Raw genomic sequence first — 24507 nt, 5'->3', positions numbered from 1 at the left:
GGCTGGAGTATATAAGCATCAGCCGACGCCATTTTCTTCAGTCTTTCTTGCCGCGCGGTGCCAGAAGCAGAAGCAGTTCGCATGTGCCGGTCAGTCAGCTCCTGTATTCTTCGAATCCGAAGTCATCAAAAAAGCTAAGTACCCCGTTGGGGACCTTTTCTTGCCTCAGCCGATGTCAGAAATTATTGAAAAAGTTAACAATTGTCTGTCTTGTGGTAAACAAATACCTCATAAGGATTTCCACTCTTACTGTCTTCCTTGCCTTGGCCCAGACCACGACGTCTCGGCCTGTGTCGCCTGTGCTCGCTTCAATAAGTGCACTCTCAGGCGCCGGGCGGAGTTCGCTGAAGACTTTTTCGGCGATAAATTTGCTTATACAATGCCGTTGGAACTTCTGACATCGCAGACTCCTAAGAAACGAAAAGACCGGGACCGACATCCTCGGCCCGCGTCTTCCACCGACTCCACGCCAAAACCTACCGCGAGTGCTCCGGTTCTCCCTGAGACGGTTATTTCACTGCTCCGAACCGAAGACACCGCATTACCGATACCTCCGATACCGGAGGCCACACCGACGCCAGTTATAGACTTTCCTCCGGATACTGAAACCGAGGAAATGCCCGAGACCATTGCTGTAGATAAGGTCACTCCTGCATGTGGAGCTGCTAGGCCTCCTATGGCCATGTCTATTAAGGCCTACACACATGCTAAGGCAGCCAGCAAGACCAAGCACCTTACTGCTAAAGCCTTACCTCAGCCTACTCCTGAAACACAAATCATGACTATGGCCGCAGACTTAATTTCCATGATTAGAGGTTCACAGGCCCATCCTGAGAGAGGATCCCAGCCTCCTTCTGATAAAAGGCCCCGGGTTGAACCCTCTGACCCTATCCCTTCAGATGAAGATTCTGAGGACTCTGTTCACTCCGATGGCCAGGAAGAGCTCTTCCAGACCTATGAGGACTCGGATGCAGAGGATTCCATCCCTCGGCCTCCCTCCTGAGGATATTTCTTTTGGGGAAGTTCTGCATACCATGAGGGAACATTTTAAGTGGCAAGGCCAGGAATATTCTGATTCCAGAAAGCCGAACCTTCCTTAAAAGCCCCAACACAGGCCCCTGGCTATACCTCCTGTGCTTGATGTTTTGGATGACCTATACTCTGACTCCAGTGTTACCCCGGATACTCTTCATCCTGCTCCAGCCAAGCCAGACAGATACTATAGGGTCCCAGAAACACATTCTCATTTCTTTAGGGCCCATGCTGTTGATTTAGAAACTATTTCTCAGGGACCTAAAGGGGTTTCAGCATCCACCTCCAAAAATCGTTTGCCTTCCAACAGGGAAGCTAGGTCGTTAGAGAGACGGGGGAAAAAGGTCTACACCTCCACTACTTTATCTATGAGAGCTCTGAATTGCCTCTTTCATATGTTTCAATATCAGGATTACCTGTTAGATGATTTACAGAAAACACTGGCCTCTCCTGAACCTTTAGACAGGGAAGTCTTTGCAGGAAGCTGTACATAATTCTCAGCAAGTCAGCAATCACTTTCTGCAGTGTGGATATGATGCATTGGAAGCTTCGTGTAGGGCAGCTATGACAGGGGCGGTCATTCGTAGACATGCATGGTTAAAAGAACAACCTCTGCCAGATCATGTTAAGGCAAAACTCCTTAATGCACCCTTGGAAAAGAATAAGCTTTTTGGTGCTAATGCTAAAGATGTGTTGAAGTCCATCGAGGAAAAAGCAAAATCAGTTCAGACGGTCAAAGATTTCCTCCAGGTTCAGCCACCCAGATTCAGCAGGAATTGGCCTTCTAAAAACTGGTCCTTTCCTAATCCTGAAAGATTTCAAAGGGGCAAAAACAGGCGTGGCCAAGGAAGAGGACAATACAGAGGTTCTTACAGGGGACGACAATGGCAACCAACAAACCAAATAAGTGACACAGGGGTCTCCCCTGCCCCACAGGGACAATCTCAATGACTTTCCTCTACTTCCGCTGACTAAGGAGCAAATAGAAGCACCCTTGGGCGGAAAATTATCTCTGTTTTCAGACAATTGACACAGATTGACAAAGGACAAATGGATTTTGGACATTATAGACCAAGGTTACAGGTTCCACTTTCATACCTTACCAAGAAAACAAGGCATGCCAAACCTACCACAAAACCAGAGGGCAGAGGCTATCAAGCAAATTTCTCTGCTCGCTCAGATCAAAGCAATAGAAAGAGTTCCACAACAAGAACAAGGCCAGGGGTTTTACTCAAGACTGTTCCTTGTTCCAAGAAAAGAAACTCAATGGAGACCAATACTGGATTTGTCCGCATTAAACACTTTTCTCATAGTACCAAAGTTCAAAATGCTGACTCTACAGCAACTCCTTCCCATGCTGGGCAAGGGGTCTTGGCTGATTACTCTGGACCTCAAGGAGGCATACCTGCATGTCCCTATCAGACACAGCTGCAGAAGATACCTCAGATTTCTTGCAGGGCCAGAGCATTATCAATTCTCAGCATTGCCATTTGGCTTATATACTGTGCCCAGAGTATTCACAAAATGCCTGGTTTCAGTAATTGCTCATTGCAGGCTCCAGGGGATCCAAATTTACCCGTACCTGGACGACTGCCTCATACAAGCGGACGAGAAATTGATTTTGACAAAAAACTTGAACTATGTCATACAATTGCTACAGGCTCTGGGATACACAGTCAACTTCCAAAAGTCAAGACTTCAGCCATCCCAGCAAATAACCTTCTTAGGAGCCAATCTAGACACAGCCTCTCAAATGGCTTACCTGACAGAAGACAAGCAAGAGAAGTTAACCCATTATTTCAAAGGTTTGGCAAAACTCACCCAGATGACTGCAAGGAGATTCCTACAGGCCCTGGGTTACATGGCATCCTGCATTCTCCTGGTTCCATTAGCAAGACTACACATGAGAAAGCTTCAATGGTACCTAAAAAGCCTATGGTCTCAGCACAGCAACAACCTAGAGACAACCATACCGCTCATTCCATGCCTACAAAAGGAATTCCTATGGTGGGCCTCAGTAAGCCAGGCAAACACAGGTATGTCATTCAAAAAACCTCAGATAACACAGACCATGACCACAGACGCCTCAGACCTTGGATGAGGGGCGCACATGGAGGGCAGATGTATACAAGGACAATGGTCTCCAATGGAAACACATCTGCATATAAACCAAAAGGAAATGCTGGCAGTAATGCATGCCATCGAGGCCTTTCGACAACAACTTCAGCAAGGCCATCTACTGATACGGACAGACAACACCACTGTGATGTGATACATAAACAAGCAAGGGGGCACCCATTCTTACCCCCTTTGCAGACTGACAATGAATCTTTGGGAAAAATCACTGAGCCTAAACATACAGTTGCAATCCCAGTTTGTTCCAGGCAAAGACAATGTGCTGGCGGACAGCCTAAGCAGGAATTTCATAGATCCACACGAGTGGAGGTTGCATCCGAAAATCTTCACACAACTCACCTCGACATGGGGCAGGCCAGAAGTAGACCTGTTCGCCTCCCACCTCAACCATCATCTACAAAAATTCTGTTCAAGGACATATCATCCACAAGCTTGGAAAATAGATGCTCTTTCATTCAACTGGAACTTCCTAAAAATCTATGCATTCCCACCTCTGCCACTGATGACCACAGTATTACTAAAGATCAAAGCAGAGAGGCCCAAGGGGATCCTAATAGCTCCAGACTGGCCAAGACAACACTGGTACCCACTACTACAGAGCATATGTCACAACAAAAAGTGGGCCCTTCCCCAATGGTCCCTACTTTTGACTCAACACAACTTCAAAACAGTGCATCCAAACCTTCAGATGCTGCAGCTAACAGCCTGGGAGATCCTATGAATAACCTCAATCTATCTCTCTCCAAGGAAGTTCAGCGGATATTAACAGAAGCTCGAAGACCATCCACCAGAAAGGTTTACTTAGCAAAATGGAAGAGATTCAGCATTTGGAATACCAGCAAGGGACATGATGCATCATTATTGAACATCCCACTCATCCTGGAATATTTGGCAGATATGCTACAGAATGGACTCTCATATTCTTCCATAAAGATACATGCTTCAGCTATTTCAGCTAGATATAACACTGATCCGCCTGTGTTTTCACATCCTTTGTTAAGGCAATTCCTCAGGAGAATCAAGAACATTAAGCCACCAAGAAAGGCTCCAGTGCCAGCTTGGGACCTCAACTTTGTCCTAGAAAAACTGACTCTACCCCCCTTTGAGCCAGCAGCTTCAGTGGACTTACAATTTCTCTCATGGAAGACAGCTTTCCTGTTGGCAATTACCTCAGCAAGAAGGGTTTCGGAGCTACAGGCCCTAATGGCAATACCACCGTTCATAATCTTTCACAGAGACAGGGTCTCCTTAAGAACCAACCCTACTTTTATGCCAAAGGTGGTATCTAGGGTTTCTTTAAATCAAGCTATTCACCTGCCTACTTTCTTCCCCGATCCTGAGAGCAAAGGGGAAAGACTGTTGCATACCTTGGACATTCACAGACAACTTCGCTACTACCTGGACAGAACCAAGACCAGTAGGAAGTCTGATCAGCTTTTGTAGCTTACGCCTGGAGTACAAGGAAAAGCAATTTCCAAACAGACTATTTCAAAATGGATTGGACATTGCATCAGATTTTGTTATTCCTTCCATGGGAAGAATGTTCCAGCTAATGTCAGACCACACTCCACCAGAGCTACAGCCACCTCTACAGCTTTCTTAAGAGGGGTGCCTACAAAAGACATTCTAGAAGCTGCTACATGGAGCTCCGTGCATACATTCTCCAAACACTACAATCTCCCTTTATACTCCAGATCCAGAGCAGGCTTTGCTTCGGCAGTCCTGCAGGGTTTGATTGCCACACCATCTCTTTCCTAGAGCATTCCTCCTCCCCCAGCTAAGCTATGGTATTCAACCCATATGTTATGACTGCAGTTGCATTCTTGAAGGACATAGTACAGTTTTGTACCTACCATAAATGTAGCTGTCCGATAGATATGCAGCTGCAGTCGGGTTTTCCCTCCCTCCATACCACTCTATGCCTTGGGTCCACTCCTATCCCTGTTTCTCTTAGCTGGGGATATCTGTTATGGTGTATCTGTTTATTGCTTACTTATTTGTCTGGAATCCTGTTTTTGTCTTCCAATTTGATTACAGCCTTCCTTGGAGGGCACCTGGCATCTGGGGCAAGAAACACTGAAGAAAATGGCGTCGGCTGATGCTTATATACTCCAGCCGCTCTGACGTCAGAGAGAAATGCGACATCAGCCGACGTCGGACCCAGACTTTGGAATCCGGCCGACCGAGGGCTGCCTGAGACAGGACACCCCATATGTTATGACTGCAGTTGCATATCTATCGGATATCTACATTTATGGTAGGTACAAAACTGTACTTTGCTTGGGTGCCTGCTTTGGAGGTCTCTGTTGCTTTTGCAGATTTTTATTTATAGCCTCCGAGTACGTTTTCCTGTATTTATGTGTATTTGCCGGTGTTGGTTTAGTAGGTCTGTGTGAGACTGGTGGTGTGTTGCAAGTATTTTCCTTCTCCTCTTGACTGTCAGATGTTCATCGTGCATACAGCTGCAGTCATTACAAATGGGTTATCCTGCCGTCAGGCGGGTCCTCGGTCGGCCAAATTCCAAAGTCTAGGTCAGGCGTCTGTTGTCGTCGCTTCTTCCCTGACGTCAGTGCGGCAGGGGTACAAAAGAGGCAGCCGACGCCATTTTCTTCAGTCTTTCTTGCCGTGCGGTGCCCGAAGCAGAAGCAGTTCGCAAGTGCTGGTCGGCCAGCTGCTGAGATTTACGAAAGTATTTCAGCCGAAGCCTTCTTTAAAGCTCAGTACCCCGTTGCGGAAACTTTTCTTGCCTCAGACCGATGTCAGACAAAGTTAATAATTGCATTTCATGTGGGAAGCAAATACCGCATAAGGATTTCCACTCTTTCTGTATACCTTGCTTAGGCCCAGACCACGGCGTCCTCGCCTGCCGTTTTTGTGCTAGATTCAACAAGCGCACTATTAAGTGCCGGGCGGAGTTCGCCCTTCATTATTTTGGCAAAAAAATTAATTATATCATGTCGTCGGATACTCCGACTCCAGTTTTGAGCAAAAGACGCAAAGATAAGGACCGACATCCGAGGTCCGCACTGACTACTGAGACCACGCTTAGGCCGACTACCGGTTCTCCGGTCCTCAGCGAGGCACCTACGCAGCCCCTGAGTACCGATGAAACTACATTACCGGTGACTTCAGTACCCGAGGTCGCAGGCTCCTCGGACCCCATTCCTACTGCAAATACCGACGCCACTCTTGGCTGGGAAACTCAGAATTTAGACAGGCCTGTCATTTCTGAAAGTGTCTTCAGGCCTTCCTCCTTCTCTATTAAATCTTTCACTAAATCTAAAGCAGCCATGAAAACCAAAAAACAGGGTCCTCAGACCTCCTCTCAAGGCCCCATGCCTAAAAAACAGATGCTTAAAATGGCTGAAGATTTGATTACTCTTATCAGGGGTTCTCAACCCCCCTCTGACAAAAGACCAATGATTAGAGGAAGACTACCCTTCCTCAGATCAAGCTTCTATTACCTCAGAACACTCTGAGGACCAGGATTACGCCTATTCCCTTTTTGAAGACTCTGATGCTGAGGAGTCTATTCCCTCGGTCTCCCCCCCCCTGAGGACTACTCTTTTGGGGAAACCCTGCATACATTGAGGGAACACTTTCACTGGGAAGGCCAAGATTACTCGGATTCCAAGAAAAGGCTCAGGGAATTTCTACTGCTCCCCCAGCATAGGCCCCTGGCTATCCCTCCTGTTTTAGATATTTTGGATGATGTGTACACAGAAGCCAGCCTTAATCCAGATTCTTTACTTCCAGCTCCTGTTAAACCAGACAGGTACTACCGGGTTCCTGATTCTCACCAGTTCCTATATAAAAGCCATACTGCTGACCCAGAAACTATTTCACAGGGTCCCAAGGGAATTAAGGCCTCTACTGCTAAAAACCCAGTACTTTCAGAGAGAGATTCCAGAGCATTAGAAAGGTGGGGGGAAAAGGTGTATACCTTGGCCACTTTAACCATGAGGGCATTAAACTGTTAATTCCATATGCTAAAGTATCAACAGTTTTTGTTATCTCAGTTGAAAAGCAAAATGACACAACCAGAACAACCAGATTTGAAAGAGTTGCAGGACTTGTTGCATGGTGCAGAGCAAGTGGGTAAACATACCTTGCAGTGTGGTTTTGATGCTTTAGAGGCCTCATGTAGAGCTGCTGATGTTCATCGTGCATACAGCTGCAGTCATTACAGATGGGTTCTCCTGCCGTCAGGCGGGTCCTCGGTCGGCCGAATTCCAAAGTCTAGGTCCGGCGTCGGTTGTCGTCGCCTTCTTCCCTGACGTCAGTGTGACAGGGGTATAAAAGAACCAGCCGACGCCATTTTCCCCAGTCTTTTTTGCCGTGCGGTGCCCGAAGCAGAAGCAGTTCACAAGTGCTGGTCGGCCAGCTCCTGAAATTACGAAAATTTGGAAACCGAAGTCTTCTTTAAAGCTAAGTACCCCGTTGGGGAAACTTTTCTTGCCTCAGACCGATGTCAGACAAAGTTAGCAATTGTATTGATTGTGGGAAGCAAATACCGCATAAGGATTTCCATTCCCTCTGTATACCTTGTTTACGCCCAGACCACGACGTCTCGGGCTGTCGCTTTTGTGCTACTTTCAGTAAACGCACTATTAAGCGTCGGGCGGAGTTCGCTCAGCACTTTTTGGGAAAACTTTTAACTATATAATGTCGTCGGAGACTCCGACTCCTGTTTTGTCCAAAAAACGCAAGGACAAGGACCGACACGCAAGATCCGCTGCCTCCACTGACACCACGCCAAAACCGACTATACGTGGTCCGGTTCTCAGCGAGGCGCCTACGCAACCTCTGACTACCGACGACGCTTCTGTGGCGGTGTCCTCTGTATCCGAGGCCGCAGGTTCCTCGGCCCACACCCTGACTACAGCTACCGAAGCCACTGTTAGTGTTGAGCCTCATAATGTGGACAGGTCTACCTCCACCCATGGTGTCTTCAGACCTTCCTCTTCCTTTTCCATCAAGGCCTTTACTAAGTCTAAATCAGCCATGCACTCCAAGAGACCTGCTGCACAGGGCCCATCTCCAGGCCCCATGCCTAAAAAGCAGATGTTTAAAATGGCTGAGGATTTAATTACTCTTATCAGGGGTTCCCAACCCCCACCAGACAAGAGACCCAGGGTGGAGGAAGAATCACCCTCTTCTGATCAGGGCTCCATTATTTCAGAGCATTCTGATGAGGAGGAACATTCTTACTCCCCTATTGAAGATTCCGATGCAGAGGAGTCCATTCCTTCTGTATCCCCCCAGAGGATTTCTCATTCGGGGAAACCTTGCATACGTTGAGGGAACACTTCCACTGGGAAGGCCAAGATTATTCAGATTCCAAGAAAAGGCTTAGGGAATTTCTTTTGCTACCTCAGCACAGACCTCTGGCGATACCTCCTGTCTTGGACATACTTGATGATGTTTACTCGGAGGCCTGCCTTAATCCGGATTCCCTGCCTCCAGCCCCAGTGAAGCCTGATAGGTACTACAGAGTTCCTAACTCACACCAATTTCTTTACAAAAGCCATACTGCTGACCCAGAAACCATTTCTCAGGGCCCCAAGGGAATGAAGGCTTCTACTTCTAAGAATCCATTACCTTCCGAGAGAGAGATTCTAGATCCTTAGAAAGGTGGGGAAAAAAGGTATATACCTCGGCTACCCTAGCCATGAGGGCTTTAAACTGTCAGTTCCATATGCTTAAATATCAACAGTTTCTGTTATCTCAATTGAAAAATAAAATGTCACAACCTGAACAACCAGATTTGAAGGAGTTGCAGGATATGATGCATAGTGCAGAACAAGTGGGTAAGCACACCTTACAATGTGGTTATGATGCTCTAGAGGCCTCAAGTAGAGCTGCTGTTACAGGATCAGTCATACGTAGACGTGCCTGGCTTAGGGAACAAACCTTGCCTGATCATGTCAAAGCTAAATTACTAGATGCTCCTCTACAAAAGGATGTATTATTTGGTGCTAATGCTGAGGAGGTACTAAGGAAAATGGAAGAAAAAGCTAAATCTATGCAAACTGTTAAAGATTTTCTACAGGTACAACCACCACATTTTAGTAGAAATTGGCCTTCAAAAAATTGGTCCTTTCCAGCCACGGACAGGCCCCAAAGAGGTAGATACAGGCGCCCAAGGGGCAGAGGACAATCTCAAGGATCATATAGAGGCAGGCAATGGCAAACTCCAACACCAAGAGGTGGCGAAGATAGTTCACAGCAATACAGGAAACAAACCCAATGACTTTCCCCTTTGCCTGCTGAGCAAGGCTCAAATGGCAGCACCCTTAGGAGGAAAGCTGGCATTATTTTCAAAAAATTGGCATATTGTCACAAAAGACAAATGGATCCTGGATATTATAAACAGAGGCTACAGATTTCATTTTCACACCCTTCCAAAAATGAGAGGCATGCCGAACCTGCCACACAATCAAAGGGCAGAGGCTCAAATACAAATTTCAAAGCTATTCAAGAGGTACCTACTCACGAACAAGGGTCAAGGTTTTTATTCCAGACTATTCCTGGTACCAAGGAAGGGAACAGATTGGAGACCCATTTTGGACTTATCCATCCTAAACACATTTCTACTGCACAAAATTCAAGATGCTCACTTTACAGCAGCTTCTTCCCATGCTGGGCAAGGAGTCTTGGCTGGTAACATTGGACCTCAAGGAGGAATACCTGCATGTCCCAATCAGACAAAGCTGCAGAAGATACCTCAGATTTCTTGCAGGTTCAATCCACTATCAATTCTCTGCATTGCCCTTTGGCTTATCTACTGCGCCCAGAGTATTCACGAAATGCCTGGCATCAGTAATTGCCTACTGCAGTCTTTAAGGGATACAAATATACCCTTATTTGGATGACTGCCTGATCCAAGCGGACAGCAAACACATACTTCTGGAACATCTGGCTTATGTAACAAGGTTATTGAATTCTCTGGGATACACAGTCAACAAAGAGAAATCCAGGCTAACGCCATCTCAGAAAATAATTTTCCTGGGTGCCAACTTGGACACAAACACCCAGATGGCCTATCTTATGCCAGAAAAACAGGGGCAACTAACTCAATACTTTAAGACACTAGCAAATCGTACCAGGCTAACTGCAAGGAAAATCCTGCAGGCTCTGGGATTCATGGCATCTTGCATTCTACTAATCCCATGTGCAAAGTTGCATATGAGGAAACTTCAATGGTACCTAAAAAAACTATGGTCTCAACACAGCTACAGTTTGGAAACAATAATACCACTAATTCCATGTTTGCAAAAGGAATTTCTATGGTGGGCTCAAGCATGCCAAACAAACACAGGTCTACCATTCTGCAAGCCTCAAGCAAATCAAGTCATCACAACAGACGCCTCAGACTACGCCTGGGGGGGGGCGCACATGACAGATCGGTGCATTCAGGGCAAATGGTCCCAAAAGGAAAAGCACCTTCACATCAATCAAAAGGAAATGCTAGCAGTGATAAATGCTATTATAGCTTTCAAAGACCTTCTGCATCCAGGTCAACTATTGATAAGAACAGACAACACCACAGTAATGTGGAACATAAACAAACAAGGAGGAACACATTCATACCCCCTTTGCAGGCTGGCCATGTCACTTTGGAACATGGCTCTGGGGTTGCAAATCGAGCTTCAAGCACAGTACTTGCCAGGCATGGAAAACACGCTGGCAGACAATCTAAGCAGAAATATGACAGATCCACACGAATGGAAGTTGCATCCTCAAGTTCTTACAGAGATAATCCAAGCGTGGGGAAGGCCAGACATAGATCTGTTTGCCTCCCACAAAAATCATCAATTAACAAAATTCTGCTCAAGGACATTTCATCCAAAGGCCTGGAGAGTGGACGCCCTTTCTTTCAGTTGGACAGCACTGAGACTTTACGCCTTCCCACCTCTTCCTCTACTGCCCAAGGTGCTTTTGAAAGCAAGAGCAGACAGACCAAAGATGATACTGATTGCTCCAGACTGGCCAAGACAACACTGGTACCCACTCCTGAGGAGCCTGATACATTCTCCTCCATGGACCCTACGTCTAATGCCGCTTCTTCTGACTCAGCACATCTACAAAACTCTTCAAAGTCAGCTGAAAACACTCAATCTGGCCGCATGGAAGATTCCTTAACATCACAACAGACCCTACTCTCCAAGGAGGTGCAGGATGTCATTTTGGAGGCCGGAAGGCCGTCTACTAGAAAAGCTTACTCCGCAAAATGGAAACGGTTTTGCGCTTGGAATGAGAAAAAGGGCCAGGATCCTGGAAAACTGAATTTGCCTCAAATATTACAGTATCTAGCTGAGCTGCTAAGCAGTGGAATTTCATTCTCCTCCATCAAAATCCATGCCTCAGCCATTTCTGCAGAATACAACACTGATCCACCTTTATTCTCTCACCCACTCTTAAGACAGTTCCTCAGAGGGGCTAAGAATATAAGACCTCCAAGGAAACAACCAATCCCTGCTTGGGATCTTAATTACATTCTAGAAAAATTAACCTTGCCTCCTTTTGAGCCAGCTGCCTCAACAGATTTGCAATATTTGTCCTGGAAAACAGCTTTCCTTCTGGCTATTACCTCAGCTCGTAGGGTCTCGGAACTACAAGCCCTCATGGCTGTGCAGCCCTTTATCATCTTCCATCAGGACAGGGTTTCCCTCTGAACCAACCTACATTTATGCCTAAGGTGGTATCCAGGGTAGCTTTAAATCAGGCCATACACTTACCTACCTTTTACCCTAACCCTCAAAACAAAGGGAAAAGGCTGCTACATTCCTTAGACATCCATAGACAGCTGCGTTACTATTTGGACAGAACAAAGCCTTTCAGAAAATCAGAACAACTCTTTGTGTCCTATGCTGTAGGAGCTCAAGGGAAGCCAATTTCCAAACAGACAATTTCAAAATGGATAGGCCACTGCATACGTTTTTGTTACTCTTTTCATGGTAAATCTGTACCTGCAGGCATCAGATCCCACTCCACAAGGGCCACAGCTACCTCTGCAGCCTTCCTCAGAGGAGTTCCTACCAAAGATATTTTGGAGGCAGCCACTTGAAGTTCTGTGCATATCTTCACTAAACACTACCACCTACCTTTATACTCCAAAACTAGAGCAGACTTTCCCACTGCAGTGTTGCAGGGCATTCTGGCTCCTCCCTGTTCCACCTAGTGCCTACCACCCTGTGCGTAACTTTGGGATTCTACCCATCTGTAATGACTGCAGCTGTATGGACGATGAACATAGTACAGTTTTGTACCTACCATAAATGTAGATGTTCGAGTGCTAATACAGCTGCAGTCCAGGTTTCCCCTCCCTCCTTCCCCTCTTGGGACAGGCCTAGTGGCTAACACCTCCTCATACAACCTGATTGGGTTATTCTTTTATGGTGTATTTGCTTGCAACTACTGTTTTTTGATTATATTGCATTGCATTATTATATATATATAAAATTAGGTATTGCCTTCCTTCTGGGGGCACCTGACATCTGGGGCAAGAAAGACTGAAGAAAATGGCGTCGGCTGGTTCTTTTATACCCCTGTCGCACTGACGTCAGGGAAGAAGGCGACGACAACTTACGCCGGACCTAGACTTTGGAATTCGGCCGACCGAGGACCCGCCTGACGGCAGGAGAACCCATCTGTAATGACTGCAGCTGTATTAACACTCGAACATCTACATTTATGGTAGGTACAAAACTGTACTTTACGGGGTCTGTTATACGTAGACATGCTTGGCTCAAAGAGCAAACCTTACCAGATCATGTCAAAGCAAAATTATTAGATGAACCACTTCAAAAAGATGTATTGTATGGTGTTAAAGCTGAGGAGGTACTAAAGAAAATGGAGGAAAAAGTGAAATCAATGCAAACAGTGAAAGATTTCCTGCAGGTACAGCCTCCAGGTTTCAGCAGAAACTGTCTTTCAAAAAATTGGTCCTTTCCAGCCACGGACAGACCTCAAAGGGGCAGATACAGATGCCCAAGGGGTAGCGGGCAACCTCAAGGATCTTACAGATCAAGACAGTGGCAAGCACCAACCCCAAGAGGTGGAGAAGATAGATCACAGCCATTTAGAAAACAGACACAATGACTTCCCCCTATACCTGCCAAGCAAAGCTTTAATGGCAGCACCTTTGGGTGGAAAACTGGCATTATTCTCAAAAAATTGGCATATTGTTAAAAAAGACAAATGGATTCTGGACATTATAGACAGAGGCTACAGGTTCCACTTTCACACCCTTCCAAAAATGAGAATCATGCCAAACCTGCCACAAAATCAAAGGGCAGAGGCACAAAGACAAATTTCCACTCTCATGGACATGAAAGCGATTCAAGAGGTACCTGCAAAAGAACAAGGTCAAGGTTTTTATTCCAGACTATTCCTGTTACCAAGGAAAGACAAAGATTGGAGACCTAGCTTAGACCTATCCATCCTAAACACATATCTACAGGTGCCAAAATTCAAGATGCTCACATTACAGCAGCTTCTTCCCATGCTGGGCAAGGAGTCTTGGCTGGTAACATTGGCCCTCAAGGAGGCATACCTGCATGTCCCCATCAGACAAGATTGTAGAAGATACCTCAGATTTCTTGCAGGTTCAACCCATTACCAATTCTCTGCATTTCCCTTTGGCTTATCTACTGCGCCCAGAGTGTTTACGAAATACCTGGCATCAGTAATCGCCTTCTGTAGACTACAAGGAATACAGATCTACCCATATCTGGACGACTGCCTGATCCAAGCGGACAGCAAAGACATACTATTGCAGCATCTGGCGTTTGTAATAAAACTGTTAAACTTCCTGGGATACACAGTCAGCAAAAAGAAATCAAAACTAATACCCTCTCAACAAATAATTTTCCCAGATGGCCTACCTCATGCCAGACAAACAAGGGCAACTGTCTCAATACTTCAGCAAAATGGCAACTTTCACCAGGCTAACTGCAAGGAAAGTCCTGCAGGCTCTGGGATTCATGGCATCTTGCATCCTACTTAATCCCATGTGCAAAGCTGCATATGAGGAAACTTCTTGGTACCTAAAAAACTTATGGTCTCAACACAGCCACAGCTTGGAAACAATTATACCATTCATTCCATGCCTTCAAAAGGAATTTTTGTGGTGGGCTCAAGCATGCCAAAGAAACACAGGTCTCCCTTTTTGTGTACCTCAAGCAACTCAAATCATCACAACAGATGCCTCAGACTACGCCTGGGGAGCACACATGGCAGATCAGTGCATTCAGGGAAAATGGTCCCAAAAAGAGAAGCACCTACACATCAACCACAAGGAGATGCTAGCCGTGCAAAATGCTCTTATGACTTTCAAAGACCTACTGCATCCAGGCCAACTATTGATAAGGACAGACAACACCACAGTGATGTGGTACATAAACAAACAGGGGGGAACTCATTCGTACCCCCTGTGCAGGCAAGCCATGACCCTATGAAACACAGCACTGGAATTGCAAATTCAACTACAGGCACAATTCCTGCCAGGGAAGGAAAAACACACTGGCAGACAACCTAAGCAGAAATATGACAGATCCACATGACTGGAAGTTGCATCCTCAAGTTTTCACAAAGATAACTCAGGCATAGGGACAGCCAGACATAGATCTATTTGCTACCCACAGAAATTACCAGTTGAAAAAATTTTGTTCAAGGACCTATCATCCACAGGCCTGGAAAGTGGACGCACTCTCTTTCAATTGCACAACATTGACAAGTTTATGCCTTCCCGCCTCTTCCTCTACTGACCAAAGTTCTATTAAAAGCCAGAGCAGAGAGGCCGCAAATGATTCTCATTGCTCCAGACTGGCCAAGACAACACTGGTATCTGCTCCTGAAGAGCCTGACACATTCCTCACCATGGATCCTACCTCTAGTCCCTCTTCTGTTGTCCCAGAACAACTACAAAACCCTTCACAGCCAGCTCAAAACCCTAAATCTAGCTGCATGGAGAATTCCTTAATTTCCCAACAGACTCTCCTTTCCAAGGAGGTGCAGGATGCCATCTTGGAGGCCAGAAGACCTTCTACTAGAAAAGCCTACTCTGCCAAATGGAAACAATTTTGTGCCTGGAATCAAGAAAAGGGCCAGAATCCTTGGGTAATAAATATACCTCAAATTTTACAGTACCTAGCTGAGATGTTATAGTGGACTTTCCTTCTCCTCCATCAAGATCCACGCTTCAGCCATTTCTGCACAATACAACACAGATCCTCCTTTATTTTCACATCCTCTCTTAAGGCAGTTCCTCAGAGGGGCAAAAAATATAAAACCCCCAAGGAAACCACCAGTCCCTGCTTGGGACCTCAACTTCGTATTGGAAAAGCTGACCCTTCCCCCCATTGAGCCAGCTTCTTCAACAGAACTACAATACTTGTCATGGAAAACAGCCTTTCTTCTGGCTATCACCTCAGCACGCAGGGTTTCGGAGCTACAGGCCCTCATGGCTGTGCAACCATTCATCATCTTCCATCAGGACAGACTTTCCTTACAAACCAACCCTACCTTTATGCCAAAGGTAGTATCCAGTGTAGCTTTGAATCGGACTATCCACTTACCTACCTTTTTATCCAAATCCACAAAACAAAGGGGAAAGACTACTACATTCCTTGGACATTCACAGACAACTTTGTTATTATTTGGACAGAACAAAGCCATTCAGGAAATCCGAGCAACTCTTTGTGTCCTATGCTACAGGTGCTCTTGTTACTCATTTCATGGAAAAACTGTGCCTGCAGGCATCAGATCCCACTCCACCAGGGCCACAGCTACCTCTGCAGCTTTCCTCAGGGGGGTCCCTACCAAGGACATTTTGGAAGCAGCCACTTGGAGTTCAGTGCACACTTTCTCCAAGCACTATCACCTTCCACTATACTCCAAATCTAGAGCGGGTTTTCCCACAGCAGTCTTGCAGGGCATCCTCGCTCCTCCTAGTTCCACTTAGTGCCTACCACCCTTACTTAGCTTTGGGATTCTTCCCATCTGTAATGACTGCAGCTCTATGCACGATGAATATAGTACAGTTTTGTACCTACCATAAATGTAGATGTTCGAGTGCTCATACAGCTGCAGTCCAGGTTACCCCCCCTCCATCCCCTCTAAGAACAGGCCTTATGACAAACACCTTATCATACAACATATCTGGGGTATTCTTTTATGGTGTATTTGCTTGCAACTACTGTTTTTTGATTTTTTTCTATATTGCATGTTTGCATAACATTATGTTTTGCCTTCCTTCTGGGGGCACCTGACATCTGGGGCAAGAAAAACTGAAGAAAATGACGTCGGCTGCCTCTTTTGTACCCCTGCCGCAGTGACGTCAGGGAAGAAGCGACGACAATCGACGCCGGACCTAGACTTTGGAATTCGGCCGACCGAGGACCCGTCTGACGGCAGGATAACCCATCTGTAATGACTGCAGCTGTATGAGCACTCGAACATCTACATTTATGGTAGGTATAAAGCTGTACATTCCAGTCTTGGGTTGGGAGAGCTTTGCCTCCAGTTTGGCTGTATAATTGCATCTCTTGCATATATTATTGTTTAAAATGTATGAATTATTAAAACTTGAATGCTATTAAGGCTGCAAACTGTGAATTGCCTATATTTACTAATAGGTTCATAGGTTCATATATTCCTAAGATTCATAAAGGGATAGATCCCCTTAATTTTAGGCCAATAGTATCAAGGGCAGGAGGTGTAATGGAGCCTCTAGGGAAATTTATTGATCACATAACCAAGCGTTTTGTACCACGTTTGCAACATGTATGTAAAGACTCATGGGAGTTTTTGAGAACTATCCCACAAAATAAATTTTCACCTGGGTTATTGATGGTTACAATAGATATTAAAGACCTATTTCCCAGTATCCCACATGTTACAGGTCTTGACTGGTTCTGTGATTTTTTTACCCAGGAAACCAACCTGGGTAATAATTTAACTAATTTGGTAGTGGACCTAATGAGGGTTGTACTTGAAAATAATTTTATCTTTTTTAATGGAGAATTGTTCAAACAACGCAAGGGGGTGGCTATGGGAGCTTCCTGTGCCACCCTCTATGCAAATGTGGTTCTTCACAGATGGGAATGTGCTTACATTTTTACATCATCCTGGGCAAAGCAACTGCTATATTATTGCAGGTACCTGGATGATATTTGTATCTTGTGGGGAGGCACTGAAAATGAGTTAACCACTTTCCTAACATACATTAACACCACCACCAATTTTCTTCAATTCACACACTGTGTTAGTAACACTGAGCTACACTACCTTGATGTTACGATTTACAAAGACTTAGAAACTGGCAAGTTTCAGTCCAAAATTTTCCGGAAGCCCACTTTTTCTAACTCCCTATTGCATTATTCTAGTTTGCATCCCTTTCACCAGAAAAAGGGAATAGTGAAGGGACAGTTGATTAGGGCTTCCAGGATGTGTAGTAAGGAGGAGGATTTTAATAATGAAATTGTAACTTTGCACTCTGTTTTTTCAACGTGGATACCCTTTGGATTTGTTAAACACCTTAACAGTTGAGGTAAGGGAGCTTAGAGATTCCTCATATGCACCACTCCTTGGCCAAGGGCAGTCAGACTTGGTTTCCTGTACGACAGCTAGTGATGACCCATCAGGCAATAGATTTTTCTATACATATTCTAACAATGCCTCAGAAATAGAAAGGGTGGTCTCAAAATACTGGCCAGTTCTTATATCCAATGAGGATTTTCAGCATAATCTTCCCTTTAAGCCGAAATTTGTCAGAAAAAGAAGCACTAATTTTAAAGAACTGTTTGAAAGGAGACCACGGCCGCATGAGGGTAGGCAACAATCTCGTAGAGGGACTTTTAAATGTGGAGCCTGCAGTCAGTGTCACGCAATTTTAAATGGATGTAATGTATCCCTTCAATCAAGAAAATACAATATCAAACCACAGGGTTGCTTTTCTTGTGCTACCAAAGGGGTGATCTATTTGGGCATATGTATGACCTGCTCAAGTTTCTATGTGGGTAAAACAGAAAGGGAATTTAGAAAAAGGCTCTATGAGCATTTCTATGATATAGAAAAGAAAAAAGAAAACACAGCTTTCTATAAACATTCCCTTAACTGTCCTAATTACAAGCTGAAGTTCATAGTTCTTGAACAGGTTATCCGAGATGCCAGGGGAGGGGATTGGGAGGCAACCCTGGAATATAGAGAGCTCATTTGGCAGCTACCATTAGACGCAGGAAAACCACCTGGACTTAATGACACCATAAGTATCAGTTCAGTGTTAAGGTTAAGAAGGGCAAGGTTATGATAGTTTGCTGACCATAAATTGGCATTTCAATTCCATCTGATGCAAATTTCCCCTCCCCTACACTATCACCTTTCTACTACCTTGATACTACCACCTTTCCACTTTCCTATCTTCACACCATTTCATTTTCATGCTTTCAAGAATACCCATTAAAGTTTTGAATGATCTGTTTTTTATTAAACTTGATAGATTTGAACCATTTTATTTATTTTTTTGTAGGGTAATAAAGTGATATTTTTAGAATTAAATTATTTAATTTTAAGATATTTTAAATCAACTATTTGAAAAATTGTAACTAAGGAATTATAATTTTATTAATTTTATAATTGTGAATACATGATGGCACATTCAGTATACAACAGCAAGGTTCATAGTGGATGTTTGTTTATTTATTGCACTTGTGTTTTCATTTTCTAACTTAAAATGGAGTTGTCTTTTTAAAGTTGAACAGTGAAAATCAATTAATCAATTTACATTTTGCTATTTAAGCAATGGTTGTTACCAGAAGACTGTTTTCACTTGAAAAAGCTCGGAATTTTCCGAGCGAAAGCGCTTGTGTTTATGAACTGTTTTCTCACCAGCTTGTATTCGTTTTCCTTTTTGGTGGAATAAAATCATTTTGTCAACTACATTACTGCTTATTTTTCTCCGCTGAGCTGCCTGGAAGCGTTTTGGTCATAGATTATTTACTAATATTTTATTTAAACTGGTGTAAAGAGTGGTTTACCCCACATGTAGTGAGTGGAGAACTGATGTGTAGCCCGCACTTTGCTTTTCACACGGTCATTTTCAATACAGAGTTTTGTTTCACTCCTCTGACTCCTCTTTTCAAATGAGAGGACTGATTAAGCAGGAATGAAATTAGCATAGCTTGCAGTTAGCATTAGGGCCTATTTTACTGCTGTTTGTTGGACTGTTCTAGACTATTTTAAAATTTTTTCACAGCCTTTCTGTGAAAGAACATGTACACATGTTCTGAGCAAAATGCTACACACCTTGGTGTAATTATATTTTTTTGCATTTACTGCATTTGAAATTAGCCCTGAAGTTCTTTCCTGCTGCATTGCTCCCCCTGCATCTGCATGATCTGCTGTATGGTTATCTGCTTAAGTCCTGTATTACATGGATCAGGCTGAAATTTTTCTCACATTTCTTTACTGTGTTTGTGGTTTGCTGACATACCCTTTTTCCCTTTTTTTTATTACAGTGGTATGTTCAAGCTACCTGTGCGACACAAGGAACAGGCCTGTATGAAGGACTCGACTGGTTGTCAAACCAACTGGCTGGAAGCAGTTAAATGGGCTGAAGAGTTTTTCCCAATTTATTTAACTAAGGACTTGCAGTTGGTCAAGATGTTAAAGATGAGTTTACATTTGGATTATTGTACATCTGGAACTGAGATTTCTATCAACAAATTGCAGGCATTTTAATCTTCCAGTGCTGCCAACATTTGTATACCTGGCTACCTGTTGCGTTTGTAGCAATATGGTAACTATCTTCGTAATCCAAAACAAAAAGTGCAGTCTCTTATACTTTGTAGAAAATCTTATTGGGTTGGTTTATTGTAATTGTTTTATTATTCCCAGATAAATTATGCTGAGCAGTGCATAAACAGCATCTTCATTCCATGTGAACAGTGGTGCCTGATGTCATTCCAGTCTGCTAAAAAGCTAATTAAAACATCATAGCAGTATTTCATTTGAAAGGAAAACTGTGTATGCTGATCAGAAGCATGCATTCTGAGAGACAGTACTGTCCTTCATTGATGCGCATTTTCATTAACTCGTTTTCTGTTATTCTGAGATTGACTGTGTATATAGTAGGTATATCCAGCAAAAACTGGTCAGAGGTTGTTTGTTTTAAAATATTTTATTTTCTTAAAATGTAATTTTTATGTTACATATTGCTTTTTGGTATCAGACTTTTGGCATCCATTGTATTATATGTGTATAGTACTGATTTTTTATTGTTTGGGATGAAAGTCTTTATGAAGAAGACAGTAAAATTATTCTTTCTGGTCCAGCTTGGCATTGAAATTCCTAATAAAACCTTTTCTTTTCACATTTTCTTTGTGAGCATTTTGTTTTAAGCATTTTAGGCTTGATCTAACACAGGCTTGTTTCAGTCCTTAACTTAATACATTTGAGATGGCATGAGAATCTTTGCATTTTTATAGGAGCATGTAAAGGTACTACTGAGGCTTTCACCAAGAACACATAACTAGTCCAGGCTTCGCTAAAACATAAAAACTCATCATCATCCTAGTTTGTCCAATTTTATCTGCTTTTGTTCAAGGTGTTGATTCAACTGTTTTCACATCTATCAATGCAGGTCTTCTCTTGTGCAGTCCATCCCTTTCTTGGTTGAACATCCTCATTTCCCCGTACCTTCTTCCCGTCTCTTCCAAATTCTTCCGTTTTCCTGCACATGTGCCCAACCCACCATAAATATGTTCTCTTTAATATTCTTTGCAGATGTTCATCGTGCATACAGCTGCAGTCATAACGGATGGGTTGTCCTGCCGTCAGGCAGGTCCTCGGTTGGCCGAATTGCAAAGTCTAGGTCCGGCGTCGGTTGTCGTCGCTTCTTCCCTGACATCATTGCGACAGGGGTATAAAAGAACCAGCCGACGCCATTTTCTTCAGTCTTTCTTGCCGCGCGGTGCCTGAAGCAGAAGCAGTTCGCAAGTGCCAGTTGGCCAGCTCCTGAAATTATGAAAATTTTGCAACCGAAGTCTTCTTGAAAGCTAAGTACCCCATTGGGGAAACTTTTCTTGCCTCAGACCGATGTCAGACAAAGTTAATAATTGTATTTCATGTGGGAAGCAAATACCGCATAAGGATTTTTATTCCCTCTGTATTCCTTGCTTAGGTCCAGACCACGACGTCTCGGTCTGTCGTTTTTGTGCTACATTCAATAAACGCACCATTAAGCATCGGGTGGAGTTCGCCCAGCATTATTTTGGCAAAAAATGTAACTATATTATGTCGTCGGATACTCCGACTCCAGTTTTGTCTAAAAAACGCAAAGATAAGGACCGACACATGAGGTCCACGGCCTCTACCGACACCACGCCAAAGCCAACTACAGGTGGTCCGGTTCTCAGCGAGGCGCCTACGCAGCCCCTGACTACCGACGACACTTCATTGGCAGTGTCTTCTGTGCCCGAGGTCGCAGGCTCCTCGGCCCACACCCCGATTACAGATACCGAAGCCACTCTTGGTGGTGAATCTCAAAATGTAGACAGGTCTGCCTCCTCTCAAGGTGTCTTCAGACCTTCCTCTTCTTTTTCCATCAAGGCTTTCACTAAGTCTAAAGCAGCCATGCATTCTAAGAGACAAGCTACACAGGGCCCATCTCCAGGCCCCATGCCTAAAAAACAGATGCTTAAAATGGCTGAGGATTTAATTACTCTTATCAGGGGTTCTCAACCCCCGGACAAAAGGCCCAGAGTGGAGGAAGAATCCCCCTCCTCTGACCAGGCCTCCATTATATCAGCGCACTCTGATGAACAGGAAAATTCTTACTCCCCTTTTGGAGATTCTGATGCAGAGGAGTCCATTCCCTCTGTCTCCCCCCCCCCCCCAGAGGATTACTCATTTGGGGAAACCTTGCATACCTTAAGGGAACACTTCCACTGGGAAAGCCAAGAGTACTCAGATTCCAAGAAAAGGCTTAGGGATTTTCTCTTGCTACCTCAGCACAGGCCTCTGGCTATACCTCCTGTCTTGGACATACTAGATGATGTGTACTCTGAGGCCTGCCTTAACCTGGATTCTTTACCTCCAGCCCCAGTCAAGCCTGACAGGTACTACCGGGTTCCTGACTCACATCAATTTTTATACAAAAGCCATGCGGCTGACCCAGAACTATCTCACAGGGCCCCAAGGGAATTAAGGCCTCCACTGCTAAAAATCCATTACCTTCCGAGAGATTCCAGATCCTTAGAAAGGTGGGGAAAAAAGGTATATACCCCGGCCACCTTAACCATGAGGGCATTAAACTGCCAGTTCCATATGCTAAAGTACCAACAGTTTCTGTTAGCACAATTGAGAAGTAAAATGTCACAACCTGAACAACCAGACTTGAAGGAGTTGCAGGATTTGATGCATAGTGCAGAACAAGTGGGTAAACATACATTGCAATGTGGTTGTGATGCTCTACATGCCTCATGTAGAGCTGCTGTTACAGGATCAGTGATACGTAGACATGCCTGGCTCAAGGAACAAACCTTACCAGATCATGTCAAAGCTAAATTACTAGATGCCCCTCTTCATAAGGATGTATTATTTGGTGTCAATGCTGAGGAGGTATTAAAGAAAATGGAGGAAAAGGCTCAATCAATGCAAACAGTGAAAGATTTTCTACAGGTACAACCTCCACGTTTCAGTAGAAATTGGCCTTCCAAAAATTGGTCCTTTCCAGCCACGGACAGACCCCAAAGAGGTAGATACAGGCGCCGAGGGGCAGAGGGCAATCTCAAGGATCGTTCAGAGGCAGACAATGGCAAGCTCCTACACAAAGAGGTGGTGAGGATAGTTCACAGCCATTCAGAAAGCAAGCCCAATGACTTTCCCCTTTGCATGCCAAGCAAGGCTCAAATGTCAGCACCCTTAGGCGGAAAACTGGCATTATTTTCAAAAAACTGGCATATTGTCACAAAAGACAAATGGATCCTGGACATTATAAACAGAGGCTACAGATTCCATTTTCACACCCTTCCAAAAATGAGGCATGCCAAACCTGCCACACAATCAAAGGGCAGAGGCACAAAGACAAATTTCAGATCTCATGGACATGAAAGCTATTCAAGAGGTACCTGCTCACGAACAAGGTCAAGGTTTTTATTCCAGACTATTCCTGGTACCAAGGAAGGGAAAAGATTGGAGACCTATTTTGGACCTATCCATCCTAAACACATTTTACTACTGCACCAAAATTCAAGATGCTCACTTTACAGCAACTTCTTCCCATGCTGGGCAAGGAGTCTTGGCTGGTAACATTGGACCTCAAGGAGGCATACCTGCATGTCCCAATCCAACAAAATTGCAGAAGATACCTCAGATTTCTTGCAGGTTCAACCCATTATCAATTCTCTGCATTGCCCTTTGGCTTATCTACTGCCCAGAGTATTCACGAAATGCCTGGCATCAGTAATTGCCTACTGCAGACTTCAAGGGATGCAAATATACCCCTATTTGGATGACTGCCTGATCCAAGCGGACAGCAAGCACATACTTCTGAAACATCTGGCTTATGTAATAATGTTGTTGAATTCTCTGGGATACACAGTCAACAAAAAGAAATCAAGGCTAATACCCTCTCGGAAAATAATTTTCCTGGGTGCCAACTTGGACACAAACACCCAGATGGCCTACCTCACGCCAGAGAAGCAGGGGCAACTAACTCAATACTTCAGAACACTAGCAAATTTCACCAGGCTGACTGCAAGGAAAATCCTGCAGGCTCTGGGATTCATGGCATCTTGCATCCTACTAATCCCATGTGCAAAGCTGCATATGAGGAAACTTCAATGGTACCTGAAAAACCTATGGTCTCAACACAGCCACAGTTTGGAAACAATAATACCACTAATTCCATGTCTTCAAAAGGAATTTCTGTGGTGGGCTCAAGCATGCCAAACAAGCACAGGTCTCCCATTCAGCAAGCCTCAAGCAAATCAAGTCATCACAACAGACGCCTCGGACTACGCCTGGGGGGTGCACATGATAGATCGGTGCATTCAGTGCAAATGGTCCCAAAAAGAAAAGCACATTCACATCAACCAAAAGGAAATGCTAGCAGTAATAAATGCTATTATAGCTTTCAAAGACCTACTGCATCCAGGTCAACTATTGATAAGGACAGACAACACCACAGTAATGTGGTACATAAACAGGGAGGAACCCATTCATACCCCCTATGCAGGCTCGCCATGTCACTTTGGAACATGGCTCTGGACTTACAAATCGAACTTCAAGCACAGTACTTGCCAGGCAAGGAAAACACGCTGGCAGACAACCTAA

The 24507-nt window shown here is 44.4% G+C and overlaps 1 protein-coding gene across 1 annotated transcript in view; it reads left to right on the top strand.

The window, feature by feature from the left end:
- Window positions 1-20544, top strand: part of LOC122807763 (ADP-ribosylation factor 4-like) — a gene marked incomplete in the record, with an annotated part of 241869 nt that extends 221325 nt beyond the window's left edge. The window contains 1 exon segment of the mRNA XM_044078771.1: window positions 19689-20544. Coding sequence (XP_043934706.1) covers window positions 19689-19778 — 90 coding nt within the window.
- Between the last annotated feature and the right edge of the window lie 3963 nt (window positions 20545-24507).

This window comes from Protopterus annectens, chromosome 7.part1 (genome assembly GCF_019279795.1).
Source record: "Protopterus annectens isolate FY-2018-M chromosome 7.part1, PAN1.0, whole genome shotgun sequence".
NCBI lineage: Eukaryota > Metazoa > Chordata > Ceratodontiformes > Protopteridae > Protopterus > Protopterus annectens.
Note: the sequence above shows the minus strand (reverse complement) of the source record. Positions and strands in the feature narration are given on the sequence as shown.